The 23,778-nt window shown below is 43.6% G+C and overlaps 1 protein-coding gene across 1 annotated transcript; it reads left to right on the top strand.

The window, feature by feature from the left end:
• The first annotated feature begins 1,092 nt into the window (after positions 1-1,092).
• On the top strand, positions 1,093-14,141 carry LRRC38 (leucine rich repeat containing 38). The gene is made up of 2 exons (XM_040084624.2): positions 1,093-1,813; positions 12,215-14,141. The coding sequence occupies exons 1-2, from the start codon at positions 1,186-1,188 to the stop codon at positions 12,466-12,468; spliced, it is 882 nt and encodes a 293-aa protein (XP_039940558.1). The 5' UTR covers positions 1,093-1,185; the 3' UTR covers positions 12,469-14,141.
• Positions 14,142-23,778: the final 9,637 nt, after the last annotated feature.

Below are 23,778 nucleotides of genomic sequence, written 5' to 3'. Positions count from 1 at the left end.
CCTAAGAATGAGCTTGCCAAAGGTGTTTGACTTCGTGCTCCTCTCATCAGGAAACACGCACCCAAACACCATCTGCATCTAGAAAAGCCTTCCACCACAGCACCCAAATACCATCTGTCTCCAGAAAAATCTCCCACCGCAGCACACAGGTGTGCCCCCAGCTCTCCAGCCTCTCTGCTTACACACCCTGCATAAAGAGGGAGGGATGGAGTTAAAAGCTGAGTGTAGCTGGCTCAGGGCTCGCCTTTGTGGGTGTGGGTCTGAGGACGTCACGAAAACACAGATGCCTTGTTGCAAAATCATTTCTGCGGTCCCACAGGAGACAGGCAGATTGACTGTCAAATATTTCAACCCCCTGAAAATGAAGAAAGCCAGTTCAATTTTAACCAGCTAAAGATTTGATCCACATTTTGCACTTTTATTTGGCCCAACAGACATTACTGGTGCTGTGGTAGAAAGTAGGTTTTGGGTCATTAAAACAGGAAGGAAAAGCCCCTCACTTTGGAGGCTGTATTCCTTGTGGCTGCTGTAGGTTATTCTTGGTTAAAAGACACTGATATTTAGATAATGTGAGCAGGCTTGCTTTAACAGCTGAGGAATCCAGAAACAGCACAAAGCAGAGTTTGGGCTCCCCCCTTCTGTTCCCTGTTGTACAAATAAAAGGACAAACTGTCCTTAGCAGGCATTCAGGACACTGCCTGACCCTGGCTGGCATTTCCACAGCTGTTGGTCACCTTGATGGAGGCTCCTAGTGAGAAACACAGTAAGTGATCTCATCAGGGATTTTTACCTGAAGGGCTTTTTAAGCAGAAGCTGTTGCTGTCAGAGTCACAGGATCAGGTGTGATTTCCCCTTTGCTGGAATATACAGCAAATATTCAAACAGGCTCTGGGCTTTTTTTAGCTCACAAAAGCAAGGGAGTCCTTTGAAAGATCCTCCGCGTACCCAATCATCGCTCTCCTCACCCTGTGCAGCATCATAATATTCTGACAGTGTAAATCCTCACATTTGCCTCCCTCCCTCTCTCCTCCCTCCCCCTCCAGACTGCTGCTATCGGATCTGTGATGATATGTGATCTCCTGGATACAATCAGACACACACACAAGTACCAGGCACTCCTGCTCAGCTGAGCAAAATGTCTTTCTCCTAGAAGTGGTGCTCATCACAGCCTCCAGATCCTTGACGATGTTGCCATGCTTTCCTTCCTGCCTCCTGCCTTTTGCTGGCTTTGCCTGCCTGCTTTTCCTGCCCGGGGGTCATCTTTGCCCTGCTGTCTGTAGCTGTATGGACTACCACACCATAGACTGCCGGGACCAAGGACTCCCAAGTGTTCCTAACCCCTTCCCATTGGATGTACGGAAACTTCTTATAGCTGATAACAACATTCAGGAGATACCAGCTGACTTCTTTATATTTTATGGAGACCTGGTCTATTTGGACTTCAGGAATAACTCCCTCACCTCTTTAGAAGAGGGCACTTTTAGCAGTTCTACCAAACTGGTGTATTTAGACTTAAGCTACAATAATTTAACACAGCTCGATGCTGGGATATTCAAATCAGCAGAGAAGCTGATAAAATTGAGCCTTGGGAACAATAACCTGGTGGATGTGGACGAGGCTGCTTTTGAGAACCTGGACCAGCTCCAAGTGTTAGAACTGAATGACAATAACTTACAGAGCCTAAACGTGGCAGCCCTGGAAGCGCTGCCCTCCCTGCGGACCATCCGCTTGGAGGGCAACCCTTGGGTCTGTGACTGTGACTTTGCCAATCTTTTCAGCTGGATACAGGACAATGCATCCAAGCTCCAGAAAGGTAAAGCTCTGTGGCTGCCAGTGCAGTCTGTGTGTCTGTGTGTGGCTGCTCCCATTGTCTGTGTGCTGCCTGCAGTTTGCTCAGGCTGTAATTGCATGCTTTCAGCAAACGAGCCCGGTAAATTCGTGTTGGCTTCTTTTAGCAGCAGGTCCTCCTCCCACTTAAGAAATAAAATTTAAAAATTAAGCCCTAATAATTTTGATTTATAGACTAAACTTCCATAGGCAGTGAAAGAGCCTTTTCAAATTCATTCAGCCCAGAGCTAGTTCTCTTCCAGACTTCATTTTCTCTCTGGTAAATATATTTTCTACAATAAGCCCTTTGAGCAGTTAAATATTCTGTGCCAGCTCCTTAGGAAAACTGATTTTTCCTCTCATTTTACTGATCAGTTATGAAGCTGCTACAAAAGAGTTAAATCCCCATTTTATGCAACTGTGATTTTTAGCCCCTTCCTGGGAGTATTTTGTTGTGATGCTCTGTGTTTGAAACACTTCAGCATCTCAATTTGGGCTCTTTTCATTGAAAAAGCACTGCTTCCAATATGGGAAATAAACTGAAGTGACTTTAGAACCCCCCAAAATTCAAGATATATAATCCTGGTATTTGAGCCAGTAATTTTTAGAAAGGCACGGGGGGCAGGGTGGGGGGAAATAAAAGTGTTAAGACTGCCATGTCTAGGGAATCCAGACTCTTGCTCCACATGTCCCACCAGACCCCAAAGCCTCTCTTAATCCAGCTTTAGCAGGAGATCATCTCATGGTTCATGTCTCCCAACAAGCACCAGGGAATAAACTCCTGCCACTGAGCAGAACCAGCTGCTCCCAAAGGCAGATTGCTGGGAGCAGGGAAACTTTAGGAGGGCCCAGAAGGGAACTGCCATGACCCCAGGGTGCTCCAAACCTCATCCAACCTGGCCTGGGACAATTCCAGGGATGGGGCAGCCACAGCTGCTCTGGGCATCCTGTGCCAGGGCCTCCTCACCCTGACAGGGAAGGATTTTTTCCTCATATCCCATCTAAACCCACTCCCTGTTCTCCTGTGTCCTGGCACTCCAGGCTCAGACTCTGCAGTCAGTTATTCAGGTTCTTGCCATGCTTGTGACCTTGGGTAGCATCTTTCTAATGCACTCATCTACGTTGTCCTGAATATTCTTAGCTGTAGGTCAGCTCTTTAAAGGAAGAAGTGATCTGAGGAAAAAGTACTGGGTTTTTTCTTCTCTGTCTCAGTGAAATTTTAATCTGGATTCTTTCTAAACCAAACCTATTATCCCACCCTTCCTGTTGCTTTAGCTAAAGTTTGTTCAATTTGAAGCAACTATTTGCCTGTCTCTAATGCTAAACATGAGTTCACACAGCAGTTCACTTTCTCCAGGCTTTTATTGAACTTCCAGGATGTTCCCCTTGATCCTGAATGAGTCTGTTCAGTTTGAGTGTGTCCTACCTCTTTCTCTGCTGCTCCCTCAGTGTTTTGAAGTGTATCTGAACTTAGTCTGGGCATCTCAACTAAGTGAGCTTTCCCATAGCACTGCTGGTTTCCCAGTGTCTTCCAAGCTCAGAGATGCTTCCCACAGCGTTTCCTCTCATCCACGGCTGTGTTTTGGCCAAATAGCTGAAAAATGACCAGCTTATCCAGATCTTCCAAACTTTAACTAAGACTTGATTTGGAAAGACAAAGAGGGAAAGGAGCAAATATTCAAGTGGTTGATTTGATCAGAGCTGCCCTGTAAGGATTTGTTGCCTGGACTGAGTCCCCTGCTCTCTTTGCAGCCAGCCATGCCAGGGAGAGATGTGCCTGGATGCAGAAAAGCATCAGGGCTTTTTGTGAGCTGCTGCCATAAAAACACTCACTGTCGCCTTTAATAAAGCAAAATAAAACATTGTTCATGAAGGTGACTGCAAAACTAAACCCCAAAAGGAAATTCTGTCTCAATGACTTTTTGAAATACATGGCCACAGTTGCGTGCCTTGAAGAACTTTCCTAAAGTCAGAGTTAAATTGTTAGAATTATGATTTGATTACATTTTACACCCAGTTTCCAGTTTTTAATGACGTCACAACATGATTCCCATTAGGAACTGATTAAATTAGTGTTACTTGTCTGGTTCTACTTATCCAAGATCACGCTTGCCTGGCCTTTCCTGGGAATATGGGAAGGGCAACTCAATAAACACAGCATTCAGACTCCCTGGCTGCTCCTGATACTTCTGTAAAGCTGGAGATGAAGGATTCTTGCAGCAAACACACCAGGATAAGTAGGACAGCAGGCTTTCTGTCTGGAAATACAGGAGGAAAGATAGGGATGCATTTCCAGGGCCCAAGAAAAGATCATGGCTTCTTCTGCTTTGGAATTCTGCAGCAGCTCAAGGGTTTGTTTGCAAACAGATTTAGGGTCTGGGCATTCATTTAGGTTCCTCACTTTGAACGGCACTTAAAGCAGTTGAATGTGCCTGTCTGAGGGCAGCTCCTCAGAGACTGAACTGTTCACTAACCCAGCCACTGCTCCACCTCTCACTGCAGCACTGCAGGGAACTCAGCAGCCCAAGCCGCCCTTGGCTTTTGCAAAAGAAATACCAAGCTGATTTAAAAAGGGGAGTTTTGTCTCTGTGAACTGAAATCTGGATAATTGATCCTGAAGCTCTGCCCCTCTGTAATTAAGGTTTCTGGTGGACTCAGTGATCTGAACAAAAGCCGTACTTCAACTCATTAGTTTTCAGGAGTCAGGTCCATTTTCCTCCTGGCACAGTACCAGAAGCAGCTTGTAAAAGTTCTAACTTCTGCTGACCTGCCTGCCCAGCTGGCTGGAAAGGCTCTGCCCAGCTGAGCTGCCTCTGCTCATCCAACTTGTCGCTTCACACAATCAGCTGGGATTTCAATAATTTTACAGATTTTGGTATTTATTCATCTAGCCTGAATTTTAATAAAAGCTTCATTGGCATTAGGTGAATACCCTCCCCAGATGACACCCTCATCCTGGCAAATTTGCAGGCAGACTTATTAAAAATCTGCACTAAAATTTTGAATTGAACCTAGAACTTTAATACAGCAAACACATATTTTACCATAAAGAGATATTAAATCCAGAATTTTCTTCATCCTGCAAAACAAAACTAAAAGTTTCCCCTATGATTTGGTTAGTAGTCAGTTAAAAACAAATTAGTGAGCATAGTGCAAAGAAGGCAAAAGCAATGTGAAGAGAAGTGGGATGGTGATAAGTGGAAAAAAATAGAAAACTTCTTTTTCCTGGGGAAGTCAGTGTTTGCTGCTGGTCACAGTGGTTAAGTACAACACTTATAAAGATTTTCAGTAGAAGGATGTTTGGTTGTGTAGGCATTTGTTACGTCTGAATGGCACACGGTGGCAAATGGTACATATTAAAGCCTTCTCATCAGGAGGAGTATGGATATTAAGAATATTTTTGAAATAGAAGAGCTGCTGTTAGAACTTTATCCCTAAAAAGAAAAGTATGAAAACTTTCATAGAAGATTTTATTCCATGGGGCCATGAAAACTCATAGAACAAAAAAATACCTTAAAAGAACCAGTGCCTAAGTCGGTCTACAAAAATACACTCCGCAACTTCTCGTATTGGCCAGGTTTCTTCTGCTTTCAGAGCTTGTTTATTGCATTTATCTTGGCTAAAAATGCACTTTTCTTTTTTTTCTCATCTCTTAACCTAGTTCTTTTAGTAATACTGTTTGAAACTCAAAAGATTGTCACTAGTGCAAATGACCTACAGAACAGAGGGTTATGAACCTTCAATTTCAGTGTTTAAATACAAAGGGCTTTGATGGAATAAATCTTTGCTGAAACATCTTGGTTGTTTAAAATTAGAGCAAAAGACATTTCTTGAATCTCTTTGAGGATCCCATCAGGATGAGGGGACTGCATCCAGATAAATGTCTGTAACAAAGCAATTCAAGTAATCTGCAATGGCCACATTGAAGGACTCTGCTGACATTCCCGTAACGGATTTTTATTTTCGGTGAACATACGTTGGGCAGCTGAGCCTGTGACCTTGTTTGCTAATGACTAATGCATTTTTAACATTACTTTTAATTAGAGCTTAAGCATTCCTTGGAGTGTGACTGTAGTGTCTCCTTTCTGTCATCTTGCCCTCATTTTGCTTTTTACTTCCTTTCTTCCCCTTATCTTTGGGTAGTTGTATACAATTTCTGGGATTAATTAATTTATTTGTTTAGTTATTTAAGTCCCCCACTCCCCTTTGAAGAATTAAAAATTTTGCTGCTATCTATAAAAACAGTACTAGAAAGACTTTTAGCAAAGGTTTAGGCTGAGCTTTTTTAGGGGTAACCTTTGTATTTCCAGGAAGATTGGAAAAATTCACTCAGAAGCGGCCAAAGACAGAATTCCAAATAGATTTGTGCTGTGATAAATAAAACAGATGTTCTGAATGTTTGAAATTGAAGTAGCCAAAGTTGAGGTGAGGACTGGTGCTCAGGGCTCATCTGATCAACTGTTGCTCCAGTTTGGAAAGTTGTGGAAGTTGGAAACTTTCTAAGATACTCCGAGAGTGTTTTAGTGTCAGTACTGACACAGATGTTGTTTAGCTACTTGAAAGGCTTCTGTGGCTTTCAAGACCTCTTCAGAATGGATGGAGAAGTAAATTCTAGTAAAGTGCTATATTTCCAGATAAAGCCTGTCTGTGCAAAAAAACAGGGGAGAAGGATGGCAGTGAGAGGAAGTAGGAAAAAACTAAGAGCAGGTGACAGTGAGGCTGTAAGCAGGAAATTCAGACTGAATTCAGTCCTAAAAGAGAAATTCACAGGTGAATCAGTGTAGTGAGAATCATATAAGATAATAATTTAGGTTGGAAAGGACCCCCAAGGCCATTGAGTCCAATCTGTGCCCCCAGCCCAGAGCACTGAGTGCCACCTCCAGGGATGGGCACTCCAAAGCTCCCTGGGCAGCCCCTGCCAAGGCCTGAGCACCTTTTCCATGGGGAAATTCCTGCTGCTGTCCAGGCTGAGCCTCCCCTGGCCCAGGCTGAGGCCGTTCCCTCTCCTCCTGTCCCTGTTCCCTGGGAGCAGAGCCCAAATCCCCCCCCGCTGTCCCCTCCTGTCAGGGAGCTGTGCAGGGCCACAAGGTTCCTCCTGAGCCTCCTTTTCTCCAGGCTCAGCCCTTTCCCAGCTCCCTCAGCTGCCCCTCACAGGAGTTTCCCTCCAGACCCTTCTAGACCCAGAAGAACTGAATGTTTTTTCTAAGCCCATTTAGACATTCCATGCCATGAGGTTACCACCTCTTGCTTCTTGGCCCTTTCTATGATCCCATTCCAATCTGAGACCTATTGCACAACTTATTCTATAAATTAAACAATCTCTCATTTCACTAATCCAGGCCTTTAATAGGTTTAACAGAAAATGTTAAAGATTTTCTTCAAAACAAAGCATAATAACGACACGAGCAGACGGGTTTTGTTCAACACTTGAACCAACAGCCAGCAAAGAAAGTGAGGGTTTTACAAGTCCTCCTGACTTATCAGCCTTTATTAGCACTTATTTGTTCATCTGCTGTGGAGAGAAGGCTCCTTAACTTCATGTACCAATATAGAACCTGCTGCAGCTAGAAAGGACAGGCTGTTCTGTCCAATGCAACCATCAGCTCTCCCCCAGTGTCGTGCACATGCTCCCACATCACCAGGACAGAACAGAAGATCTGTGTGTCTGGAAAGGAATGAAAAGCCCTAAGACATTTCACACATTCAGCAGCTTTTATCCTGCTCAAGCAGAAACTCCTCACAGAAATTATATTCCTTAACAAGCGCATCAAATCTGTTTCTATATATATACATATATAAATATATAATTTGATCTCCCAGACATTTTCAGTAAAATGATCTGACTGCCACTGGCTTTTCACTCTGTTTCTTCCATCCTAAGGCTATTTGGAGTACTTCCATCTTTCATATGTTTGGAGATGTGAAGACAGCACTTGCAGATGTGAACACCTGGTGTTGAACTTTATATTTATGCATTGAGACAAATTGCTAAGTGTCCTCCTGTTCTGCAAAACTTTAGGGCACTTGGCCACAAAAGTTTTACTTAGGGACCTAAATCCAGGCTTCAAGTTTTTTAAGCTTTACTGTTCTGATCGCTCAAGGCTATTTTCAATGAAATCTCACTTCATAGGCAATGTCTCTCTCATTGCTTATTAATACATCTAAGACATTTGTGGCAGTGTTTAAGGAGACTAAGGCAAACCATAGCTGGGAGCAAAATACCACACAAGAAACAACATGCTGCATTTAAACATTTCAAATCTGTATCAACTACATTCAGCAACATGAGGCAACAGCTAAATTCCGGCCAAAAGGGCAAATACTAATTTCACTCAAAAAAAAAAAAAAAAAAAAAAAAGCCTATTGTAATGCTCTTATATTTACTGTATCCATAGTAGGGAACATGTGTGCATGCAGCTCATTTAAACATTTATGGTTTCAGATATTTCTGTGGATGTATTTCCATACATCCCAGTGCATGTCCCAGTGTGCCTTTGCATGATCTCATTCTGTCATCCACTGCTGAATGGTAAGAAGCTCTTTGTCCTGGTACCTGCTTTTTGTGAACTCTAAAAAAGACTTTTTTTTTTTTTTTTTTTTTTTTTTTTTTTTTTAATGAGCAAACAAACAAACAAAAAACCAAAAAACCCCAACCCAAAAAGTATCTGAAATTATTGCATGCAGACTGGTTTGGGGCTGCTTCCATTTTCTGGGATGTTTAGTTGTACAGGGAAAGATTTTAGCCTGGGCATAGTCCTGAACAGAAACAAACTCAAAGTGAATTTTAGGATCTAGCAGCAGCCTAATTGCTTGTGATTTATTGGCAGGATTTGAGTGCTGGACTTGGTGGAGTTGTACTCCTCCAATATAAAGCATTCAAAGTCATATTGTTCTGAAACCTGTTTGGGAATTTCATTGAAATATCTCTACCTGGAACCCTCCTGCTTCACTTCTTTATGAACACACTTTCTTCTTCATCTTTTTAAAAACCCACCTCTCCTTTTAACATTATGGTTCTGGAATTCCAGCAGTTTCACTTCCCATGTTACTTGGACAATCTGCTCCTCAGGGTACAGAGCAGCATTTTCATCCTTATTTTTCCAGAGGTGAGACAAGTGTGTGCAGAGTCCAGGACCTGTGCCTTGCCTGGCACTTCAAGGCAATCAGCACCAGTACATCTGCTCCTTCTGATGACATGGCAGAAGGATACAGGCTGTGTGACATTGTCCTTGGGACAGCTGGAGTCATTACAGATAATGGGATGGCCCTGACCAAAATAACCCAAGCTGGGTATTTATAGCTCACTCACACTTGTTATTTCATTTACAGTTTTGTTTGGTATGAAGAAGCAACTCCTTGAATATGTTGTGAGAGCAATGAGGTAGATATATATAACTGTCATCAAAGGCTCTCTTGCTGCAGCCAAGCACTAAATATCGTGCTGCTTTGAGATGCCCTTTACCAGAATCCTGGCTGGTCTTGTAAAACAATAAGTTCTACAAAATAATAAAAAATACATAAAACCCCCACAAACTATAAAAATTAATGCTGTTCAAGTAAAAGTGTGTGAAAGCAGAGCTCTGAGGTTAAATGGCATCTTCTGTCCTCTTGTAGGTTCTGTGTGAGAACAGAGATTTGATTGAGCCAGTCTAGATGCAACAGAATCACACAAAGGAAAAAAAACTACACCCTATAATTAATAACGATAACTTTCTATGAGCCATTCTTTAGTTCACTCTTTGTGCAGAGGGTGTTTAATGCCCTGGAATTCCCTCCTGCCCAAGGAAAGAAGAAAGATGAATCCATTGCTGGGCACCAGTGGAACAGGACAGGAGTGATATTTTCAGGTGAAGAGTTGGAAGCTCTGGTGCAACAACCACTGCATCAGCTCTGGAAGAAGAAATTCCTTGTGCCACCAGAGACAGAACCACTGGCTTTGCTGCTGACTGTTCCAAAAGAACAGTCTGTTCCAAATTCTCTTCGGAGTCCAAAGAAAATCTTCTGTTTGGCTGTGCTGGGTTTTCCAACAATGTTGATTTGAATTAAATTGATAAAATCATGGGCAAAGACCCTCTAACTAGTTAAAGTTAAAAGTGCTATGTTTTATTTTGATGTCAATGTCGGATGGCATGAGAGTAATCTCCTAAGTACATGCACATGAATCACAAAACTCTAGCCCTCTATTTATTTACAAGTCTTACATACTCAAAGTGCTTGTACATATGCATGATCTCACCCCTTCCATTCCCCCTTTGCATTATAATGAGCCCAGAGTCCTTCACACCTGCACATTTCTTCACTTCAGTTGGGTCGGTGGTCTTTGAAATGAGTCAGTGCTCCTGAAAGATGAAGTCAGAGACCTCTTACCTCTGTTAGACTGATTTCTTTTACAGAAACACAGTTGTATAGAAACTTGTTTTTTCTTGTGCTTGCTACAAGTGCAATGGAATTTGTGTAGGTGCCGTATTCAACTGGTGCAGGTATTCCTGCCAAAATGCTGCAGTGATCTTTTCCTATTAGCAAGGAATTTCCTCTTCAAATGAATTTGCAGTATGTTGCACTCATGTAACTGCTTTGATCACTATCAGGATTATATTTATTTGCTAAAAACACTTTACTTTTTAAAACCTGATTTAAAAGACACAGGTCTTGAAATTCCAGCCTATGGCTTTTCACTCGTCCCTCATTTCTCATGGTTTTGAATAGGGAAGGATATCCATCTGTCCCCCATTTTGCTTACTCTGATCAATGCCTAGAGCTGCTACTTCCAAGTCTTACTGAAATGAAGACACGATTTGGTGGCCAGCTCTCAGTTGTTTCAGCAGGAAGGTTTGTAGCTCAGCTCAGTCAGAGGCTGGAGAGGGCAGGTCTCTATCTCCTCAGTTTTTACGTGCTCAGGTGCTCCAGGGCATCAGCTCATGCAGAAGACAAGAACATTGCAGGGTCAGATTTCCAGAAGTCTCAGAGGATGTCTGAAACCATGTAGCTGCTTTCTCTTCCAGGTCAGTTCTGAGGACAGGAGGCTTCACACATCTCCAGAGCAAGCTGTGCTTGTTCATCATCTGTTGTGCAAGGCCAGTGCACTCCAGGCTCAGGAAAACCAGCGTGGATTTGGGCAGGCTGGCTGCTGGCACTGCTGGGCAGCTCTCAGGACATCCCCAGTCTGCTCCCAGAGGAGCAGGAGAAAGAGGGGAAGCCACAGAACTTTAGGCAAATACGATACAGGATGTGGAATTAACTAAAACTCCTTCTCAAATCAACACAACAGCTGGGCTGGATCCAGATGATCAGTCAGGGCAGCACCATGAATCTGAGGAGCCCAGGTTTAACAGTAAAACATCACATGCCACAGCCGTGAGAAAACCGGGATTCACAAACACGGAGGGAATCTCATCATCACCACTCCTCGTTTAAAGTGACATCATGGGACAGAAATGTCATGTACTCTGTGTGCACACAGCAAGGCAGAGCCCAAACCAGGGAGAACATCCCGGGATCATCACAGAGAGGAAGGGGATCAAGTAACTCAGCAGCAATTCTCATGTCATTAACACAAAATTCTTACATTTCCGCTTTACATTCATGTCCTTAGTAGTGAGACAAAAGCTGCCTTGCCAGCAGCTCTGCAGAGTTAATTCACTACAGTTCTGGTTCCATTCTAGCCCTGGTAATTCCCTCTCCTGATGTTCCCCCGTGGTGAATGAAGAGGGAGCTGGGCAGTGAACTGTGTGCTTTTACTGTCCAGGATCCAACTGTATCCTCACCACTTCTTAAATCTGGGGGTTTTTGCTTTCATTACAAAGAACCCAGCTCTTGGCATTCTCCAGTAATGCAGGGAGGAACAATATCTGTCAGTCTGCGTGGCCTCAGGACAGCCAGAGAGAAAAGGTGGAAGCAGGACACAGACAAGCAAGCATCCATTAAACCCAAACTTTGTTTGACCAGAAAAAACCCAAACCTACTCTAGTTTGGAACCACATGGAAAAAAATAATGTAGAAGCATGTGGAAGAAACTTCAGTATCCCTCTTACCCTGTTTCAGAGTCAGAGTTTGTGTTCAGATGGAGTAGTTGGGAATTGCTTTCAGGTCTCCAGGTTTAGATGCATGCAAGTTTCGACATTCACTTTTTAAATTCCTCCTAATCATGGTCCTAGATCACACCTGATCCCTGGAAGGCTGAAGGAGAAGTAACTTAATTTCCAGGGGCTGCTCAAAGGGACTTTTGGATAGTGATGTGTTTTGTTTCATTTTTCCCTGACTATTGTACAAATTCATAAACCTGGAATTAACCCTAAGACGTTTCTTCAGCCATTCAATCTCTGACCCAGAACAACAGAAGAATTCATCAATATTCTGTTGATTTGTTCCCCTTTCCTCTTCCTTGCAGGACTCCATGAAATCCAATGTTCCCTGCCCATGGAGAACAGAAGGATCTCTCTGAATGAGTTATCTGAGGTCAGCTTTAGTGAATGCAAATTCAGTTTGTCATTGACAGACCTTTTTATCATCATCTTCTCTGGAGTCGCCGTGTCCATTGCTGCAATTCTCTCCAGCTTCTTCCTGGCCACCCTGGTGCACTGCTTCCAAAGATGTGCTCCCAGCAAGGATGATGATGATGATGAAGACGACAGCGAGGACTGAACTTAGTGGAAATCCTTAAGTTTCCTTGGTTTATCAGTTACCAGATCATCAGCCAAAGTCTATGAGGAAAAAAAAATGTAGAGCAAAAGCTTTAAACATGACTTAAACTCGCAATGTGTAAGGATCCCTTCTAGCCACTGATGGTCACAGGCAGGAATGGCAGACCCAAGACTGTCACCTCTGCTTGCACATGTACCTGCTGCAATCAGACAGGGCTGATTTCCATGGTCCTTAATCAAACACTGCATTTAAACTTGAAGATTGAAGGAAAAAGGGGGGAAAAGCAAAAAAAAAAAAAAAGTTCCAGTGTTTTAAAAGATGAGTTTCCAGATTGTCTTGATGAAATGCAGATTCTTATAAGTGCTTGGAGATTGTTCTAGACACTTTGAACAGGACTGGATGAATGGAGATGTTTCAGTTTGAAAATACAGAAGCAATTTAAAATAGTATCCTTCCTAGATTTAAGTACTGGGAGATTCTATTAAAACTCACACAAAATGCAATTAAAATGATTCCTAGAATTGTAGAAAGCATGAGAGGAAGGTTGGCATTTTCCCCCTGCAAAAGTTCTCCAGAAACATTTATCCTCCATTTAATGACAGCAATTGCAGGCACCATTCAGCAAAAGAAAAAAAAAAATTCTGTAAGTGAATATGATTCTGGGTCTGAGTCATCCACTGCAGATGCCTGGCACTTCTTTGGTCATGGCACAAATACTAAATATAACATCCTTTTGCATTTTTAGATGCAGTGAAGTAAAGGATTTCCCTCCCTGTAATGCTCAGCACCAGTAACTGTTGCAGCATCCAGTCCATTTAGCTATTTTAAAGCACTAAGGGCTATATTCTGCTCCTGGTTATACTGGAATAACTCAAATGAAATGAACACCATGATCCAAACTGGCAACAGTATAAACAAAAGTGAAATCTGGCCCAACATATTTCTGACTGTATTATAGATTTGTCAAAACTTGAGCTCTTCTATATGATGGTAGATATTTTTGTTAAAATTTAAAAAGACATTTATTACAAGAGATTTTTGGAATAGTGCTGGACAGCTTTTTAGGATAAGTATATTTTTAAAATATTTGTAATGGAAATATTTTTTTAAAGCTCTGTGTATTTAAATTGTTATCTAGAGTAGCTGTGAGGGCTTAAAGTAATGGACAACATAGTAATAAGCAAGATAAGGACTGTATGCTATCATAAAGAAATTAGAGCTGATAAAAAGTAGCATTTGTTTAACTACTGTAAACGCTGTTATTTCTTTTAAAAAACACTCTGGTTAAAATACTGCCTTGCTCAGTAGGAGGGAATGCCCCTGCGTGGTGACGGGGTCCAGCAGCCCCCTTCCATCAGCGCTCCCGGAGATCCCCAGGCAGAGGGATCAGCGAACCACGGTGTGTCCGTGCCTCACTTCAGGACCCCCAGCGTGAGCGCCACGCCGGTGTTTGTCCCGCTCCAGTGCTCTGGGGCTGCAGGGGGAGAGCTGTGCCCGGGCTGTCCCTGGGATCAGCCCTGCCCGCCTGCCCCGGGGCGGCTCTGGAGCTGCTCCCTTGGCTGATGAGGTTTGCTGGGTGTGCTCAGGCCACAGCCAGGAGGAGAGCATTTATTCCTGCATTCGATGCACCCACTGCTTCCATTTGTTAGGGTTATTACTTCTGAAAACACGCTGAGACGGAATTAAGCAGGACAGTGAGAGGCTATTCTGTATCGAAACTGTCTTATTCTATTGCAATTCCTTCAAGAAAAATGAAATTACATGATTTTCACTGTGTAGTGCCATGATTATAAACAACACAAATATATTTATAATTTCAACCTGGGTTTTGATGTTTATTTGTATGCGGGAATGAAAAAGGACAAAACCCGTCCTGATTCACCTTCTGTAAGGGAGGTTTTGTGGGGTGGTTGGAAACGCTGCCCAGCGCAGCTCCTGAGGCACCTCCCTTTCCCACAAATACGGATCTGTTATCAACAGTTTTATATTTAGAGCTGTGCAAATTGTTCAGTCATGGAATAGGAAACTGGGTCACACTTTTTATGGACTCAAAACTCGCAACCTGTTAGCAAGATGATTTGTCCTACCAAACTTCCCAGGGAGTCACCGGTGGATATTTCAGCAAACATCTGCCCTGCCCTTGGAAATGAATTCATGGCTTTGTGTCATCAGCCTGGAAAGCTCAGTAATTTTGCAGAGGTCACCCACCAAACTCAACTATTGTGACTGGGCTCTGCTCTCCCTTGCAGGTTCACCCCACTGTGGTGCCTCAGAAGGAAGATGTGGATTTGTTTGTAGTTTGCAGCTTTTTGTTCAACCCAACACAAAGCCCTGAAAGCTCTGGTTCTATTTGGAACACAGCACCCTCAGCACAGCGAGGAGCACACCAAGCTGACACCCACACAGCACGGCACAAGCTGGAGAGCAAGGCTTGGCAAAGCTTTATTTGGGAAGCTGCTATTCTGGATACTCCACAGCACCAAAGTGATTTTGCAGTGTAGGGTTTTTTCTGGATCAGAAACCATAATGATATTTTTAAATTCTATTTTTCCCTATAAGTAATGTACATTTCAGAGCTACTGAACACCTCCAGTAAGTAATATTGATTCATTGTAAGCACTAGCAACTATTAATATTGATTTTGCATAATTCTAATCCTTAGAGAGACAGAACTTGCATTTAGTTCTAACTGGGATTTTTCTAATTTCATGGAATCTTGAGAGCAAAACACTCTCCTGTTGGAATATTGCCAGAACTAGTGATCAACGTAATGATCCCCTGCAAAACTTTGAAAGCCAATTTCATCACCAACAGAGCTGCATTACTGTTGCAGTTCCAGCTCCACAAAGGGGTAATGCAGAGCTAATTCCCTTTTGGGGTTTTTGGGCATGGGGAGTGTTCCTGTGCAGGGATAATTCCGTGGCTGGGATGTGGTGAGCCTGCACCCCCTGCTCAGCCTGCAGTGACCCACATTAGGATCACAGGAATTACAGGGGCTCCAAGTGAGAGCTGAATTTAGCCTCCCTTCACTCCAGCAGCACTGCCTGTAGGTGATTAGAAATGTGCTGTGCAAAGTTCTTCATTTACAATTTCCCTTCTGAAATAGCTTCGCTTTTGTGGTGCTCTCTCTCACTGCCAGAACGGAGCAGACATTTTACCTGCTTCAAGGGGAAGGAAAGAGACTCTGCATGACCCAAATAAAGCAATGCAGGCTCCAGGAGCCAGGAAGCAGCTGCCACATTGCCTGCAGATATGTCTCCTTGATGAAATGCTAGAGCTTGGTATGTGTGAGGATCCAAAACCTGTGCAAAAAAGCAAATCTGCATGATGTCATTGAGGCAGCCTGACTTTTAGAAGTGTGCACCCTTAAAAAGCCCTAATCCACAAAATATTCAAATAAAGATCACCTAGAGCAACTGTCCAAACCCAGTATTTCACCTGCTGTGAGCCACCACCTTTCTGAGGCAGCTCCTGCTGTGTCACTTGCTCAGACATGAGCATTAACATGTCAGGTGTTAGAGCAGCGTAAAAGTGCACTGCAAGCTCCTACAGAGAACCACAGCGCTTGCCCAGCTTAGACAAGGAGCAGAGAGTGACCCATGGCACACTGAAATTCAGCTTGGCATACAAAGAAATGACAAAAATTGGGCTTGTCTTTCAGCTGTGGGGAGAACTGTGTGCACTCACCTGTGTGGGCAGAGAAGGTGAGTGACAATACCGGAGCTTGCTGTATCATTATTGGTGGGTGATTTGTGATGCTTTGTCACAAAAATACCTGGTTTTGTAATCAGATTCACACTCTCACGTTGACATCATCTTCCCCTTTATGTGTTGGTCTCTGTATTTTCATATCACAATTGTGTCTAAAATAACATCCCAGTTTGGTGCTTCCTCTGAACAGCTCAGCAACACAAATCACCACAGAAATAAGCAAACCAGGGAAACCACAGGTCCAGCATCTACCCAACCATCCAACCACTATTGTAAAGAGTCAGTAGGAAGAAAAACTACTGAATTTTGAGCTGACAGAGAGAGAGACAGCAACAGCAGCCCCTCTGTCACAGAGCAGGACTGGAATTATGCTGTGTCTCTCCAGTTCCCAGCAGCTCTCACACCCCACCCACAGCTCCCTGAAGCCATGTGAAATTGTGTAACTCTGGGTTAGCAGCACGCAGTGTGGTTTCTCGGGGCTTGTCAAAACCCCTGCCAGTAAATACTTGGGAGCAGGCATCTCCTGTTCGTTTTGTGGGCTGTGAAAGGCTTGCAGGGAGGTGGGCAGCAGTAAGGAGTGAACCAGCCTGGGCCAGGGATGTTCAGCAGAGCCGAGTTTGCTTCAAAGCTGCTTTGTTTTCATTTCAGAGCTGCTTTTTCACCAGTTTCTGGGAGCAGTGGTGAGCTCTGAAGTTTGGCCAGTTCACACCAGGTACGTGGTATTGTCTATATCCAGCAGAAATCCATCTCAGGTGGATTTTCAAAGTTTAGTGCTCCCATCCAAAACACCATTTGCCTGTTCAAAAGCTTTCATTTGAATGTGAAATGTGAGATGTCACTTAAAAGGCTGTACAAAAATCTCTTATCAGCTCAGAAATGAGAAAGTCAAAAACATCCATCCAGATAATGGTCCTGGCAGGTTTTGCTCCAACCCTTCCAGAGTGTGAGGTCATTCCTCCAAACTGAATTATCATCACTGGAATAGCAGTGATTAGGTTTGGACTCCTTTTTTCTTCCCCTGGTCATGCTTCTCACCCTTGGCATCACTCCTTAGCCTTTGAAAACCTGGCTTCAAAGGAGAATTTGGATCAAGAAAAGAAATGACCAGAATATGACCTTGAGGTCACTTGGTCAGTTTGGCAAATGCATTGAGATGCTCTTTTTATCTCTATGAACTGGACACATGAAAATGGGCAAACACTTCCCTGAGCTCCAAAAATTCCATATAAGCACAGCATTTGATGGCCTTAAAAATACAGGGGCAACCAGAAGGATGAGAGAGATGTATGGTAAATATCATGAAAAAGGAAAACGAGGCACAATTAGGCAATTTCACCGAATAACATTATTTTTGGGTTGCTTTGTTGAGTACTTACCTAATTTTCACATGGTGATGATAAAATCTACAGACAGGCAGGGAAGTGTGGAATAATGGCTATAAAATAACACAAGTTGTGAGTTTAGACTTGCAGTGTCTTGACCAATAACCTGCAACAGCTGCCTGTCCAAAATAATTCAGTTGCTTTATGATTGTATTATTTAAAACCCCAACAAAATAAACAAACAAGAAACCCAAACCACCTCCCCCCCAGTGTCCATCTTCATAAGAAAATGGAATGTTCTGTAAGGAGTTTCACTGATTTTGTCCTATGGCAATTCCTAAATGTCATTATATTTAGTGACCTCAGGAGTTTGGTAAAAGGTGACAGGAAAGTGTCAGAGAAATACATTATCATATATTTCTTTCCAACTTGAGGTAGGAAATCCTCAAAATCCAATTCTAAGTTATGTTTCTGAGAGCAGTATCATGTTGTGAGTGCAAATTGTTCCCATATTAAAAAAACAAATTCTCTTTAAAAAAAAAGAAAAGGAAGAAAAATCTGCTTTAGGGATTTTTCAGTCCAGAATGTCTTTTTTTAACAATAAAATTAAAATAAACCCCACAATGCAGGCTTTTAAATGAAAGCAGAAAGTGCTTGAACCATAAATTCATGAATATTACACTGTATGGCAGGGAAGTGACTACAAACCTAATATTTAGTTTATTTTATTCCTTGAGGGAACAGAAGTCATCAGGCTGAGAAACTGGTTATTGTTTTCAAGGAAAGTATCCCACTTAGGCTGATTCCTTCAGGTTTGGGGTATGGGATGCAGATTATCCACCACGGAGCACCGGGGGGTTGTGAGACTGTGAGAGCAGCAAAGTAGGTAACTGCTTTCTGCTTGACCTGAGTATGTTGTGACGAAAGAAACTGCAGTTGGCTTCAATCCTGATTTCACTGTTCAATGATTCTGGATCCCATCTGGTGAAGAGTGGTGCAGCTCCATCCCCTTCACTGCTGTTGTACCCTGGTTTACCTGATGAGGAAACTGCCTGGGCAGAGGGAACTCTGAAGCCATGGGGGTGTTTATTCTCTTCATTCTCATACAAAAAGAAGGAAAATAACTCAGTGTGGGTCCTTTGTCCTGGTGATCTGAGTGCATGGGAGTTACCTGGGTTTGTGGTGTCTGATTTTATTTACAGTGGTAGGCAGCATTATCTGGAGATTACAGAAGCTTTTCCAGCTGTGCTCTGGATCCAGGGCTCTCTGCTCTATGAAAGAATCTGAGCCACTCCCCTAAACTCAACTGCGGCCCTGCGTGGCACAGAAGGTGTCACTGTCTGGTAATCGCTGTCCAGCACTGGCCTAGTTTGAGGATGGATTTATAATGAACATCTTTAACCTCAGCCTAGCCCAGCCATCTGCTCTGGGAAGCAAGCTGGCACTCCAAAGCCATTTTCTGCTTCAAGGTGTCTCCTTGTAGCCTTACAGAACAAACAGTGATTCATCTCCCACCAGGCTGGAGCAGGGTTGTAACCCAGCTCAGTGAGTAAAGTCCCTCGTGCTGCTGCCTCCAGAGCTGCGTGTGTCTGAGCACAGGCAACAAACTTCAGCATTTTCGCTCCCCAGCTGAATCATAGTGGGATAACACAATAACCTCCTGAGGGATGTGAATGGGGGGAAGGCTCTGGCCCACATCTGCAGCCAACAGGGAAAACCCAGCATTTATCCAACCTCCCCAAGCCTTCCTTTGCAGTTCCTGATGAAATTCTCTCCCTGTCTGTTCTTAAATTCCTGAGTCTTCATTCTTGAACTTTCATGGCAGCTGTCCATTTTTCTGTTTAACAGGATGGCTCAGAAAGGTGAAGTGTCAGTGAGGGCACTCACTTCATTAATGGGAATCATTTTTGGTTTATGAAATTGCTCTTCACCTGCCTTCTGTTAGCAAAAAGGAGCCTTTGTCAAGTCTCCAGGATTTTGGTCTGCCTTCTATTGCAGCAATAGAAAATTAGGGACATCCAATCTTAAATGGAAAAGTTTAAGAAGCTTTGTCTCATAAAGTGACGTCTAAGACTTGTCTGTCTTTTATTCCATGTTCTTTACCAGATGATCCCCCCCTGCTACCACCTTCAAACGAAGTGGTTTATAATGGATCGGATATTAAAGCTTTAAGATCGGATTTTAAAAATAAATGAAATGCTATCAGGACCATAATAGCAACAGCTGCTGTGTCTGCCAGCTGGACTGTAGACTTAATCACTCCATCAAATCCCACTTCCCACAGTCCTGCACTCGTTTTCTTGCTGCCCTGTCACCAAACCCTGGGCACAGTCCCACGGGGGGATGCTCCCCGGGGTCACAGCTGGCACTGCCAGGGACCTGCAGGGAGGGATCTGTCCCTGGGGGCATCAGCACTGCACAGAGCCTGCCCTGACCTCCCTGGGGACATCAGCACTGCACAGAGCCTGCCCTGACCTCCCTGGGGACATCAGCACTGCACAGACCCTGCCCTGACCTCCCTGGGGGCATCAGCACTGCACAGAGCCTGCCCTGACCTCCCTGGGGTGTGTCAACACTGCACAGACCCTGCCCTGACCTCCCTGGGGACATCAGCACTGCACAGAGCCTGCCCTGACCTCCCTGGGGACATCAGCACTGCACAGAGCCTGCCCTGACCTCCCTGGGGACATCAGCACTGCACAGACCCTGCCCTGACCTCCCTGGGGGCATCAGCACTGCACAGAGCCTGCCCTGACCTCCCTGGGGTGTGTCAGCACTGCACAGAGCCTGCCCTGACCTCCCTGGGGTGTGTCAGCACTGCACAGAGCCTGCCCTGACCTCCCTGGGGTGTGTCAGCACTGCACAGAGCCTGCCCTGACCCTGCCTTGCCTGCAATGTGCTTCCTTGGTGAGATTCCCTCAGGTGCTCACTGAAGACTAGAAGCTGGGTTGTTGTAGAAGTCCTTTATTGCCTCGTTAGATCAGTCCCGTGAAGGTGAAGTTGTCAGAGTCCGTGGCAGCACGCAGAAGCCCTCTCACGTAAAGTCTCTAAGTGCCAAGCAGAAGCAGCAGCAGAGGCATCAAAGGTCTGTGTCCCCTGAGTGTCTGACTGAGCAGCAGCAGTCACAGCAGCAGCAACAACAGCGGTATCGGGGCCTTTGTGAGTCCTCTGAGCGAGTTCTAACATTCCCAGTGCATTTTTATTCTATTTTTAGCCAATTAGGTACTTACACTAATTTTCTTACAATAGTGTTGGACCTATCCTAAGCCAAACCTGATGTACGAAGGCAAACGCGAATTCCCACACAAATTCTGCCTGTGTAGTTCTGTCTGTTCCATCCAGCAAGGCTGCGCTATTTTTGTTTTGACTAGAATTTAACTGACTTTGCAATAGGCACTGTTATTTGAACTTTAAACTAGGCTTCAGGGTTTCTCTTACTAGCTCATACAGGCACCTAAAATCCTCTATTTATTTAAAACTAAACTCGCATTTTTACCTCACGTCTGTGTCGATTTATGTATTTTAGTCTCTCTGAAGATTCTAATTCAACCCTCACATTTCTGGGCACTCCTGGGCCTGTACGGGTTTGGCCCAGGGGGATTCATAATCCAACACCTCCTGAAGGCTCAAAAGCAGGAAGGAACAAGTTTAAAGCTTTAGAGCTCAGGCTTTAGCATCTGTAGAATCTTTTGTTTCCTGCCTGCAGCCATCTCTGCCCTTCCCAGCTCCCCAGCAGGGATTTGGGAGCCTGGAGATGTTGGAAAAGTACTCTGAAGGCAGAGGCCCTGTCTGCTTGTCTTCAGGAAAAAAGAAGGAACTTCTGTCTCACTGTGGATTCAATATGAACCATGTCAAATGAGTCCATGAGTGCTGTCACCTCCAAGAAGAACTCATCCCTGCTCACTCGCAGTTCAGCACTGTGCTTCAAAGCCCTGCCAGGCACCAGCCAGTTCACCAGTGAAACAAATTATTTCCAACGGAGTCACCTCGGAAAACAACTTGCGGTTTCAGAGCCTCACATTTCTCTCTGACCTGGGCTTTACGTAAAATTTACCAAAAGAGTTTGATATGATTTCCTTTTACCTGAAATTGAATTTTTCGGCCGGCCAAAGTTTATGTGTCTCTCATTTGTTAAAAGGGCCACTAGAAGAAAATCATTTTTAGTGAAACTGAAAAGACCATTTCTCTGATTTGTGCATCGGCTGCCCAGTCAAGGACTGATGATTTATTTAGGTCTGGGCTCTCACTGCCAGCACTGCAGGTAACACAGTTAACCTCTCTATTGTGTGTTTAACCATCTGTAAAATGGATATGATCCTATTTACCTGCCTGACACAGCTGGACAGAGGCTTAATTTTTAATCAAGCTCTGTTAAAACACTTGGAGCTCATTGTATAAAAGATGCACCAAGAAGCAAAATAGTTTTTTTAGAGTATTAATGCTTGTATAGCTTATGTTCCAAAAATGATACACAGTGAATTATACCAATGTTCTAGAAATAACATTAAAAAAAGGAAAGTGAGTATCAAAAAGCAAAAGAGATGTGCTGGGATGGAGAACAGACTTCGTGACAGTCTAGGGTTCCTTCATCCCTATTAATTATACATGTGGAGCAACTTGTTAATGCATTTCTAAAGACACGTTGGCACGGGCTCAGCCCTCTCTCCTGGCCACAGGCCTTTGAATAAATTTAACCCCAGGAGCAGAAGAACTGGACAATGTAGTTGAAGGCATTTCTATAACAACCAGAGCGCACCGGCAGCGACACAGCAGATTTCCTGGGTCTGAGAGAGGCAGTAATGATACACCTGTGTGGGAGCTGGGTATGAATAATTTCTGCACTGGCGTCACCTTTCAGGCTGATTGTCCGTGGAATATGACCAGGTATTATTCTCCATGTTATTTCTCTACCCGCCCCCCCACCCCGGATGCCCTCCAACACTTCCAAAAACAGCGCTAAAAATACTAGATTTTACCAATAAAGTCTTTAAGTCCTTCAGAAGTTAATGATAAAATATAACTGCTTATATTTAACGACCAATGGAAATGGAAACAAACAATTCATTCTATTTCAACTGATTGCCTAATATATGCTACAGTATTCAAATCTTCCTTAAAATTTTTAAGCCAATTTGACACCATGCAGGCACACCCCTACCCCCCTCCCCAAATTACCATAATTACCATTATCACTGTTCATTTCTGCAGTAGTGAAGGGAGCGTGTCTGACAGGCAGTTTGACTGCCACTGGAGTTTTAGGAGGTTTCCTTGTCACAGAATAATGGAATTATTTGGGCTGGGAGAGACCTAAAAGCTCATCTCATGCCATCCCCTGCCATGGTGGGGACACCTTTCACTGTCCCAGGCTGCTCCAAGCCCCTTGGACACTGCCAGGGATGGAGCAATGGGGTGGCTTCTTCTCTGTGCCATCTCAGAACCTCAAACCACACCTCTGCTCCTTCCAAAGCAATGGGAAACAGCTTGGGACTTCCAGGGATCAATCTGTGATGATGTTTCAGTCAGGAAATAAATCAGGTAATAATAATAAATAAGATCTGTAAATAATAATGTGCACCTCAATGAGCTATGCAGCTATTCCAGGAGATGCGATCATTAGCTCACATGATCTTTATTGTTTCTCTTTCAGAGTCACTCTAGGAAATTAAAACTTTCCAGATAAAAGCCTGGAGTGGTTTAAATTAAACAAAAGGTGTTACTTCTCACTGGACGAGACATCCCCACTGAGTGTCAAACCCATTACATTAATTTGATAATTTTAAATTGCTGATTCAGTCACAGGGAAGTGCCCCCAAAGCATCGGTGTCTCAGACAATTTAAAAAATCAATTTTTAAAACAACCAAAAGATTTAAGTAATGACACATTCTGAGTGGGCAGCTGGAGACATCCTGAGGAAAGGGACCTGAATGTGCTGAGCCCCTGCTGCCTGGAAAATGCTAAAAACTGGAGGCACCCAAATACCTTCAGTATATTTAAAGATCCTAAATCTTAAGTTTAACTTTACCTCTTGACCTGAAGGCCATATCTCACATACAATATGAGTTCCTGTTGAGAAAATGTTTAAAAACATAACCAGAGACATGATACCATTACCAATATAATGGATTTAGGTTGTGTTTAGTGAGTCCTTTCTCCTCTTCCTTTCCCTGCTCATGCTGTGCAGAAAATATCTTGAACCATGACAAGGATTAAAGCTTTATCCACCAAGATATACCTTCTTCAGGCCAAATGCATCTAATCCAGAGTCCAAGCAGTCCT

The sequence above is a fragment of the Hirundo rustica genome, chromosome 22 (genome assembly GCF_015227805.2).
Source record: "Hirundo rustica isolate bHirRus1 chromosome 22, bHirRus1.pri.v3, whole genome shotgun sequence".
Lineage (NCBI taxonomy): Eukaryota > Metazoa > Chordata > Aves > Passeriformes > Hirundinidae > Hirundo > Hirundo rustica.
Note: the sequence above shows the minus strand (reverse complement) of the source record. Positions and strands in the feature narration are given on the sequence as shown.

Bases quoted from the DNA above. Each gene is read 5' to 3' on its own strand.
- LRRC38 (XM_040084624.2), top strand. From the start codon at position 1,186: ATGTTGCCATGCTTTCCTTCCTGCCTCCTGCCTTTTGCTGGCTTTGCC. The intron at 1,814-12,214 runs GTAAAGCTCTGT...TCTTCCTTGCAG, and splicing joins TGCATCCAAGCTCCAGAAAG to GACTCCATGAAATCCAATGT.